Here is a 10886-nt window from a genome sequence, read left to right as displayed (position 1 = left end):
CCCACTTCCGTCATAAGCCTCTTCCGGAAGCGGGCGGAAGAGGTGGCTGCCATGGCAACGGTGTACACAGCCCCGGCCCCGCTGCGGCCACGCTTCGCCCCGGCCCGGCGGGGGCGGCACGCAGGTAGGTGCGGGCGGGGCTGCCCCGGGAGCAAGCCCCTCCGCAGGGCCGTGTCGCCACCCGCCTCTCCCGGCAGTGCCGGCCCCGCAGGCCGCATCAGCCCTCTTAGGACCTCGTCGTCGTCGTCCCCTCACCGCAAGGCTGTGTTGCCCCCACCCCAGGCGGTGTCTCCGCAGGCCTTGCTCTCTACGGCATGGATGATCCTTTCCCCCCTTTACTCCAGGCCCCGACAGATCACCCACCCGCCTTGGCCCCTGAGTGAGAAAGCAGGGCTGTGGGCACGGCTGGCCCTGGGAAACCTCTGTTCCCTGTTAGAGAATCACAGAATCCCAGACTGGTTTGGGTTGGAAGGGACCTTAAAGACCATCCAGTTCCAACCCCCTGCCACGGGCAGGGACACCTTCCACTAGACCAGGTTGCTCCAAGCCCCGTCCAACCTGGCCTTGAGCACTGCCAGGGATGGGGCAGCCACAGCTTCTCTGGGCAGCCTGTGCCAGGGCCTCACCACCCTCACAGAAGAACTTGTTGTTATTCCTGAGATCTCATCTGTATCTCCCCTCTGTCAGTTTAAAGCCATTCCCATTTGTCCTGTCCCTACCTGCCCTTGTCAGAAGCCCCTCTTCAGCTTTCTTGACAGCCCCTTTAGGCATTGGAAGATGCTGTAAGGTCCCCCTGGAGCCTTCTCTTCTCCAGGCTGAACAAGCCCAGCTCTCTCAGCCTGTCTCCATAGCAGAGGTGCTCCAGTCCTCAGTGCGTCTTTGTGGCCTCTTCTGGACTCACTCCGACAGCTCCACGTCCTTCTCATGTTGGAGCCCCAGAGCTGGACACAGGACTGCAGAGGTGGGGGGTCTCACCAGTGTGGAGTAGAGGGGGAAAATCCCCTCCCTCGACCTGCTGGTCCTGCTGCTGGTGATGCAGCCCAGGAGGACACGGCTGGTTTCTGGGCTGGAAGTGCACACTGCTGGGTCATGGGGAGCTTCTCATGGACCAGTACCCCCAGGTCCTTCTCCTCAGGGCTGCTCTCAATCCAGTCTCCCCCAGCCTGTGTTTGGGATTGCCCCTACCCAGGTGCAGGACCTTGCATTGGCCATGTTGAACTTCATGAGGCTAGTACTGTCCCACCTCTCCAGCCTGTCCAGGCCCCTCTGAATGGCATCCCTTCCCTCCAGCATGTCGACTGCACCACATAGCTCAGTGTTGTCAACAAATATGCTGAAGGTACACTCCATCTCAGTCAGTCCCAGCCATCCTCAAGCCCTTGTCCCTCTTCTTCTGCTTTGTTTGCTCTCAGCTCTTAAGGCAATTTGGGGCTGTTCTCCCCTGGTTCTCTTCAGGGCCGAGGTGGCACTGGATTGTTGGTGTCCAATTGGATGAACCCAATGCTCAAAGTGTCACTGCAGGTGGAATTCTAGGGGCTGCTTCATGGTTGTTTTCCCCAAGCAGCTTTGCCCTTTGCCTCCCTAGTTTGCTTCTCATGTTTAGGACAAGAGGAATGTCTTTAAACTGGCAAAGGGGAGATTTAGGTGAGACCTGAGGCAGAAGTTCTTCCCTGTGACAGTGGTGGGACCCTGGCACAGGTTGCCAGAGAAGCTGTGGCTGCCCCATCCGTGGCAGTGTTCAAGGCCAGGCTGGACGGGTCTTGGAGCAACCTGGTCTAGTGGAAGATGTCCATGTCTGTGGCAGGGAGTTGGAACTGGATGAGCTTTAAGATCTCTTCCAACCCAAACCAGTCTGGGATTCTGTGATTCTGTTATTCTATGAAATGAGGCACATACCAGTGTAATATTCTATTTGTGTAGCGGAGTTTTGTGACCTCTCACAATCCTTATAACCAGATGAGCAGCATTTCCATGCTGGCTCCCAGCTTTAAAGCTTCATTTCTCCTCCATTCAGCTTGTACCTGTGCTGCTCCCGTGTTTATTCACACAGTACTGGCAAATGTCTTGGCAGCTTTATGTTCCTGTCATTTAGAGATCCTTATGGGGATATCCGTGCAGTTCTTTATCACTGTGCTTTTTCACAGATCGTTTATTTGAAGACTGTCTCTGAATCTGAAGAGATTGTGATCATGGAAACTTAGCACCATTTTGGATTCCACAGCGGTCATGTGCTGGAATCACTGAGGTCATCTGCGAAGAGAACAAGGAGCCCACATTACCTTTACCAGGTAGTCATGCAAATGCTCACCTCTGTTTTAAATAAAGAGAAGTCTTGGTCCAACTCACAGCTCTACGTTTCTTTTTAGAGCAGTCACAGCAGATAAGGTGCTGGAGAGAGCGCAGTAATTAATAGACAAGAATTAGAAAATATTTTGGTTGAAAATAGAAATTGTCCCTAGATTATCACACAACTGTTGATCACAGGCTGTCTGTAGGAAATCGGGGGGGGGGGGTGGGGGGGTGGGGTGTGTGAAGAACACAGGATATGCATGTTCCAGGGGTTTAAAGCAGCTTTTTAAGCAGCTGGATTCATCCTGTGAGCCCACCTGCAGCGGATTTTGGTCAGCAGATCCTTTAGTGTCACTGAGTATTGACAGCCGCTGCCTGCATTCACACTGACCTGAAGAATAAAATAAGAATTTCATCAGTTGTCAGGCACATGATTTTTTTCTTTTACTTCTGTAGACTTTAAGATCAGGTCTTCATTAGGAACTTTAAAATATTTTTATGGCTTAGTATAAATAAGGGGTTCTAATTCCAAAATACAGTAAATACACAATCAATCCAGACTGTAAACAAGGTAACTGCTGTTCAGAGCACTGGAAATGTTTGCATATCAACTGCACAGCCCTTTGCAGTGCTGTTGAGATCCTTTTGGCTCAGTTTCACCTACAGCACATCTTACTCAAAACCTCAGAAGCCTGAAATCGAGTTCTGGATGATCAGACATTACAAACCAGGAGGCTGCAAGTGCCTTCACACACTGAAAACATTGGGCAAAAGAAAATGCTTCTCATATTCCTGCAATTATTTTCTTTGCAAGCCTGAGAGGGGGGAAAGCTTGTGCTGTCAAACACTAATGCGCGTGCTACGCAAGAGGAAATCATGATCAGTAATTCTCTGTATACCCACTCAGTGTTCTGAGCAGAACAATGCTGGAAAGAATTTTCAGCAACTGGTTGCCCACAGTTGCTTTTCATAAAGAATAGAAACTGCAACTGAACATTTGTCAACACTTTATTTTTAAACTTGACTACTCTGTACCTTGCCTTTTCATGACAAATAACATTACATTTCTTTTTAGGGAATGCAACAGTGTTGATTTTTTCCTTTTTTCCCTCTCTAGTTAGTATGTATCTAGTAAGAAAGAGAGTCCATACATTCGTGCGAGTCAAGCCAACAGCTGATTTTGCTCAAGATATGATCAAGTTTGGGCCAGATAACAAGGTAGACAAAAAGAGATTGCATGTGTAAAAGGTTTGGGATTTGATTTCAGTTTTGCCCACTGAAATGCAGACTTCTTCCACTCCTTAAGGCGACACGTTTTGGTGCATGTTGTTTTGTCCTGCTTGCTGTTCTCCTCTGCTCTGACAGAGGCTTGTGGTTTTGTATCAGCAAGCGTGACTACGGAAAGCACACTTCTGGTGATGCAGTGACTACAGGAAATCCTCAAAATGACTGGGACTCTGACTGATCCTTGAGGAAGTCCCAGTGGTAACTTCAGTTCCAACCTGTGGAACTGTTTCTATCCTCCCTTATGCAAGTTCCTCCCTTCATCTTCTTTGCTTAGTTCATAATTTCCCTGGGACACAAGATCAGACACATCACTGGGGGGTAAACAGATGACCTGAGCCACCTTTCCTTCTTTTTTTTTTTTTTTTAGAATATGTGTTACCAGAAAATACCATCAGGTGCAGTACACCAATAGTGCTCTTTGTGCTCCATTTCCTCCTGGCCTTCAGGTCTTCAGTGCATATTTTTTCTTTTTGGACAACAATTGCTGAAACTCTTCATGGTTATCAAAGTTAGCTTCGTCTCTTTTTGGGTTTCAGAGCATAGAGATGTGCCTCAAAAAAGATGCCAAGAAAGAAGCTATGAATAGCAGGCAGACCAACTGGAGCTTTAGGATGGATGGCGTCCTTCACAACACCTCCCAGGAACAGCTTTATGAGACAGTGGCAAAGAAATTGGTGTCTGAAGCTTTAATTGGCTATAATGGTAACTTGCTGCTATTTTTATTAACATAGAATGATAGAATCACAGACTGGTTTGGGTTGGAAGGGATCTTAAAGCTCATCCAGTTCCAACCCACTGCCACAGGCAGGGACACCTTCCACTAGACCAGGTTGCTCCAAGCCCCTGTGTCCAACCTGGCCTTGAACACTGCCACGGATGGGGCAGCCACAGCTTCTCTGGGCAACCTGTGCCAGGGTCCCACCACCCTCACAGGGAAGAACTCCTGCCTCAGATCTCACCTAAATCTCCTCTCTGTCAGTTTAAAGCCATTCCGTCTTTTCTTTTTGCCCCTGTCTAAAGCCCTTCTCCAGATTTCTTGTCAGCCCCTTTAGGCACTGGAAGCTGCTCTAAGGTCCCCCTGGAGCCTTCTTCAGGCTGAACAAGCCTAGCTCTTTCAGCCTGTCTCCGTAGCAGAGGTGCTCCAGCCCTTGGGAGCATGCCCATGGCCTCCTCTGGACTCGCTCCGACAGCTCCACATCTGTCATGTGCTGGAGCCCCAGAGCTGGATGCAGGGCTGCAGGGGGGATCTCACCAGAGTGGAGCAGAAGGGGAAAATCCCCACCCTTGACCTGCTGGTTGCGCTGCTGGTGATGCAGCCCAGGATGTGGTTTGTTTCTGGGCTGCAAGTACACAGTGCTGGGTCATGGTAAGCTTCTCATGGAGACTATCCAGTCTTCCACAGCCTTTATTTGTGCTTGGGATTGCCCTGACCCAGATGTAGGACCTTGCACTTGGCCTTATTTTGACAATAAGTGGAGATTTGATCTGAGGGAGAAATCCTGTTGATGTTCCATTTGAAAAATGCAGAGGTTACTTCCGGAGTTTATTCTTTTGCTTTTGAATCTTTTCTAGGCACAATAATGTGCTATGGGCAAACGGGGGCTGGTAAAACTTACACCATGATTGGAACTACTGCCGATTACAAGCATCGAGGAATCATACCACGAGCTATACAGCAGGTATTGGATCTGATTGGGAAAAGAAGCTGGAAGAAATAGCAAGGACATCTCTTGTATCAGCTCTTGCTAATACTCATAGAAGTGTTTTAACATGGTGAATATGTTATAAATTTATCTCCAGCAGTGGGCTTTTAAAATTCTTTTAATATATTATTAAAGATTTAAAGGAGCCTGTAAAACACAGTTACTTTCTAGATTTGTTTTACTACACCATGACCTTGTGCTCTGATAATGATGATGCTTAAGAGCATTGGGATGGTGCTGGCTGGAAATATGCTGATTTGTCAGTCCCATTGGTACATAGATATATCCCTGTTCAGAGGCACAGGCTTAGCAGTGCTTTGAAGGGACAGGTCTGTTTATCTTTAGGCAGTGACACAGAATGCTTTCCACTTCCACAAAGACAGCTGACACGCAGTGTGTGGGGCTGTTGGAGTGAGTCCAGCGGAGGACATGAAGATGCTCCAAGGGCTGGAACAGGTCTTATATGGAGACAGGCTGAGAGGGCTGGGCTTCTTCACCTTGAAGAAGAGAAGGGTCTGGGGAGACCTTAGAGCAGCTTCCAGTGCTAAAGGGGCCCACAAGAAAGCTGGAGAGGGGCTTTTGACAAGGGCATGTAGGGACAGGACAATGGGAATGGCTTTAAACTCATATAAGGGAGATTGAGATGAGATCTTTGGAAGAAGTTCTTCCCTGTGAGGGGGGTGAGGCCCTGGCTGTGGCTGCCCCATTGCTGGCAGTGTTCAAGGCCAGGCTGGATGGGGCTTGGAGCAACCTGGTCTAGTGGAAGGTGTCCCTGCCCATGGCAGGGTTGGGCAGAACTGGATGAGCTTTAAGGTCCCCTCCAACCCAAACCATTCAGCAATTTGATGATTCTGTGAAGCAAAGATGGAAAGAATTCTGTAGTTATGCTTTATTGTAATTTGCAGAGGTTCTTCCTGTTTAATTCTATTTGCTACTTCTCAAATGTAAGCAGGCGTTCAAAAGTGTTGTTTTCAGCACTTCCAGTTTGCAAAATCATATTAAAATTGTTGACCTAACCTTGTCAGCCCTCAGGCAACTCCTGTTCAGAATTAGCTACACACACGTGGATGCACTTCAGAAAGTTATGAATAGCTTTTCTGGAACACCATAAATAGCTAATTATTCTGTTTGTGAGCTAGCACCACTGTTAACAAACTCCTTGTCTTTGTATAGGTCTTCAAAGCAACTGCACAATCCACTGATCCACTCATCACTGTCCGAATATCCTATCTGGAAATCTACAATGAGACCTTGTTTGACCTTCTGTCCACCTTGACAAGCGATGGGAGCAGTGACATGCAGATGGCTATTGTGGATTGTCCGGATGGGGTTTATGTGAAGGGCTTATCTATACATAAAGTTAGCCTTGAGGAAGATGCTCTAAGTCTCCTTTTTGAGGCAAGAGAAAACAAATATTACACTTCATCTAATTGTTTATTGGCTTAGCACAGGGAGGAGGCAGTAAAGCAGGAGGTGGGTGGCCAGGAGGGATGGGGGGAGGTTCAGCCCTCCTTGTTCTCTTTGTTGTGTGGGTAGAAGAACTGGTAACTCTTTGTAGCCCATGTTCTGGCACAGAGATTCTGGAAGATCTCCTTGGGGAAATTCTGGGTTTAGTGTATGCCAGAGCAAGTGAAGTGATGGAAGAAACATGTTGGGGTGAGACACAGAACATAGTAGCATTGGAGGTTTCAGACAGCACCAAAATACAGAAGGCAGCCACAAAATGCCTTAATTTCAGAAGGTTTATCTCACTGGCCCCATCAGCAGGCTGAGATTCCAGACAGCCCAAAAGATTTGTTTTCATGACCCTGGTTATCACATAAGGGTGTTGGTGAATGGCTTAGTACAAAGTGTCCAATGTTTGGGATCCTTTTAGACCAACCAGCTGATCTACAGTGGAATTTCTTCTTGAAAAAACACACCCGCCTGACCTAGCTCTGTCCATGTTCCAAGGAAAGAGTCTTTGCAGCAGCATCTTGGGCAGATAGTTTGGGATGATCATGGCACAGGTACCATTAGTCAGATTTTACAGCAGGATGTTCAGACGAGGGGTTAGATTTGTGAAGGGAATTTGCTTACTTATACCTGCATCTTTCTTTCACTGTGGATGCTTTAGTTCTTAAGGAAAACATGAATAAAGACTTGATTCTGTATGCAGGAAGTGTATTCATAGCAGGAACCACCTGGTGTCTTTAAAGTATTTCACTTACCTTTTTAAAAATGTGACTGTGGTATCCTAAGCCAGCTTCTATGACTGGCAGGAACTCTCTTTTTCTTTTTAAAGAGTAGGGTAATGATAATGCAACTTAGCTTGAGATCTGTTAACAAAAGAAGTGCAAGTGGGGCCCGGGGACCCATTCAGCATCCTTAGATGAGTTCTGCCTGTGGTTTGAAGTTCACAGAAAGCTCCAGGCTTTGAGGAGCCTGGCCACATGCTGTGATTCTTCATTTGTGGACTGGGCTTGATAGTATTGATACCTGAAGTTCTTCACTTTCTTGCTCATGGATTTACACTGCCTAGCATGGAGCCAGTTACTGACCTTTCAGCTCTCAAAAGTCATCTTCCTTTGAGAGCCAGGCAGATTCTGGCTGTGAAACCTATTGACAGGAGCATTTCTGTGCCGTAGAGCCTTCCGTTTCCTTTTCTGCCTTGCCAGCCTGACAGCACTGCTCTGTGATAGCCTGGCACTCCTAACAAACAGTTACCACATCATTTTCAATGCCACTTTCTTTTCCTGTAAGCAGGCATTACAGATTTGTAGCTATTGTGTACGTTGGAGTTTTCTATGACTTTTGAAGCCTGGGGAGCACTTTGGGTTTCTAGTCATCAAGAAACTGAAACAGCCAGGGAGGTATTGCCTCTAAGCAAGGCTTGCCTGACTGTTTCTCAAAAAGCCACAGCTCTGTGAGCTGAGCATTGAGAGTGGAAATAGTTTCCAGTAAAAGGCATTATTATAGTAAACTGTGACCATTATCACCCCCCACGCCCCCCCCTCCCCCCCCCCCGAAATGCTTTGAGTGGCCTTTGAGTAAGAAAGCAAGGCAAATATGGTGAGTTCCCACTCTGACTGCCCTAACCATTGTTCAAGCCTGGAGAAGAGAAGGCTCGGGGGAGACCTCAGAGCAGCTTCCAGTGCCTAAAGGGGCTGACAAGAAAGTTGGAGAGGAGCTTTTGACAAGGGCAGGTAGGGACAGGACAAGGGGGAATGGATTTAAACTGACAGAGGGGAGATTTAAATGAAACATGAGGCAGAAGTTCTTCCCTGTGAGGGTGGTGAGGTCCTGGCACAGGTTGCCCAGAGAAGCTGTGGCTGCCCCATCCCTGGCAGTATTCGAGGCCAGGCTGGACGAGGCTTGGAGCAACCTGGTCTAGTGGAAGGTGTCCCTGCCTGTGGTAGGGGATTGGAACTGGATGAGCTGATTGGAAGGTCCCTTCCAACATTAACAATTCTGTGATTCTGTGAACCAACTGATTGGAGTTACAGTCTGTATGGAGCGAAAATAGAACTTCCATTTATTTAACCGTGTGGATCTATAATTTCCTTTTATTCTACCAATACAGAAGTTTAAAAACACTGTTTGAATTCTGACTTCATTTGCAGGGTGAGAACAAAAGAGTGATAGCAGAACATGCACTGAATAAGCATTCGTCCAGATCCCATTGCATCTTTACTATTTACATTGAGGTAAGCACTCCAGCAGTTTTTCTGGGGACTCAAATGGCTGAGGATCTTCACACATCTGGTTTTTATTGTATTTTGGTTTTGTCCACAGTTTATATTCTTTTCTCCCTCAGTCTCGTTTCAGATTTTTCTCAGACGTCAAATGTGTTAACTCTAAAATCAACTTAATAGATCTGGCAGGCTCAGAGAGACTGAGCAAGTCTGGAGTAAGTGATGGAAGAAATATTTCAGTCTGTGGTGACGAGCCCAGTAATCAACAAGATGGAGGTGAAATTACAGGGTTTCCCCACACCAGAATTCAGCCTGTGATAAATAGGCGACACTGTGACAAACTGTAAGTCACGGTAACACATCAGATGGTGCTCAGTTGTTTGCAGCTGCTGTGTATCGTTTCTAAGTCCACATGTGACTCCTATCCTGTGTTTGCTTTCAAACCCAACCCAGACTCATTTAATTTGAGAGCTGCTGATTTTCCTCTTCATTCCAGCAGCAACAGTGCAAATTCTGGTCACGGCAGGCAAACTGTCCGAAGTTTCACAGGGTGTTAGGGCTCAACAAATGAAAGCTTCTCAGGTCCTGTGTGACATTCTACACTGAGCAGAGTAGAAATTGCATCAGCCCCGTGCCAAAACATGATTTACCCTGTTGGGGGAAAGGCAGTGGTCTGTGTAGCCTTGTAATGAAAACTTGAGGTCTCTGAAAACTTGTTTTCAAACTGAAGAAAGCTCTAGCTCATGACTTTATCAGGTCTGAATTAGCTCCTTGCCCTCAGAGGCAAACAGTTGTACTCTCAGTGAGGAGTATGCTCCCTCCTGCACTTCTGCCAGAAGTATGTGTTGTGGAAGTTTTGCCTGTTGATCTTTCATTACAGTCTGAAGGACAGCTTTTGAAGGAAGCCACGTACATCAACAAGTCTCTGTCATTCCTGGAGCAAGTCATCACTGCCCTGGCTGATCCTAAGAGGGACCACATCCCCTTCCGGCAGAGCAAGCTCACTTACGTCCTTAAGGACTCTCTGGGTAAGAGCTGTGCATCATAGCATGCCCCAACATTTCCTAGTTGTAAGGTCATAACATAGAAACATGCAGAACTCACCATTGTTCAAAGGATGTCTGGTTTTCTTCATCAAATAAAACAGGAGGTGCAGGAGACAGTACAAAGCCCACACTCTTCAAACTGGTAGAAATTCACAAAACCTTAGTTAGAATGCTGTGAAAAACTGCCACAAAAAACCAAACCGGCATGTTACAAGCCTTTTCAGGTGCTCCTGCATTAGCATCAGGCTGCAGGCAATAAACCCAAAGCTGAGGCACATCATGAATCCAGGCTTGTGCTCCCGGAATGCTGGAGACATGGGAAGAGAAAGCAGTTGAAAACAGGCTGGAGGGGTTTGTGTGGTGTATCCAAAGGCATCAGAAAGGGGAGTGATGTTCAAGGCATTTCTGAGCCGAGTCTCGTACTGCTTTTAGGAAAGGCAGGAACTACATCCTGCCAGGTTCCCCACTGTTAGATTTAGGCCAAGGGATTTTAAAATCCTCTGCTCGTTTTCCCGATTTCAGGCTTTCACAGTTTGTGTTCTTGTCTTCCTACTGCATCGCCACCACGTGAGAAATGCAAGTTGCCTTTATTCTTAAGTCATTCCGTGCCACTGTGTCTCCATACCCATGGGAACTTTAGAGGGACAAACTGGCTGTGTTCTTTGTTGCTCTTTTTTCTCTTATTGTAGTCAGCCCAGAGCATAATACATTCAAAAAAATGAAACAATGAACCCCCTAATTATATTATTTGCCTTTTAGAAAATTATTCTTTTTTGATTTTTTTTTTTTTTTCCCAGGGAGAAACTGCAATACTGTCCTAGTGGCAAATGTCTGTGGGGAAGCTGCACATGTGGAACGCACTGTAAGTGAAACTGATTTCTGCAGAT

The 10886-nt window shown here is 47.0% G+C and overlaps 1 protein-coding gene across 5 annotated transcripts in view; it reads left to right on the top strand.

The window, feature by feature from the left end:
* The first annotated feature begins 24 nt into the window (after window positions 1-24).
* The window catches only part of KIF9 (kinesin family member 9), a 31807-nt gene continuing 20945 nt past the window's right edge, over window positions 25-10886 (top strand). For 2 of the 5 annotated variants that reach the window (XM_065666996.1, XM_065666998.1), the window contains exons 1-10: window positions 25-124; window positions 2145-2288; window positions 3407-3507; window positions 4113-4278; window positions 5149-5255; window positions 6453-6677; window positions 8882-8965; window positions 9076-9168; window positions 9834-9981; window positions 10797-10861. In XM_065666996.1, the coding sequence (XP_065523068.1) occupies window positions 3412-3507; window positions 4113-4278; window positions 5149-5255; window positions 6453-6677; window positions 8882-8965; window positions 9076-9168; window positions 9834-9981; window positions 10797-10861 (984 nt within the window). In that variant the 5' untranslated portion in view covers window positions 25-124; window positions 2145-2288; window positions 3407-3411. Of the gene's footprint in view, window positions 125-2144; window positions 2289-3406; window positions 3508-3629; window positions 4023-4112; window positions 4279-5148; window positions 5256-6452; window positions 6678-8881; window positions 8966-9075; window positions 9169-9833; window positions 9982-10796; window positions 10862-10886 lie in introns of those variants that run through there. The other 3 variants (XM_065666997.1, XM_065666999.1, XM_065667000.1) reach the window with 3 other exon arrangements.

The sequence above is a fragment of the Lathamus discolor genome, chromosome 2, assembly GCF_037157495.1.
Source record: "Lathamus discolor isolate bLatDis1 chromosome 2, bLatDis1.hap1, whole genome shotgun sequence".
Lineage (NCBI taxonomy): Eukaryota > Metazoa > Chordata > Aves > Psittaciformes > Psittacidae > Lathamus > Lathamus discolor.
This window is presented reverse-complemented; position numbering and strand designations above follow the sequence as displayed.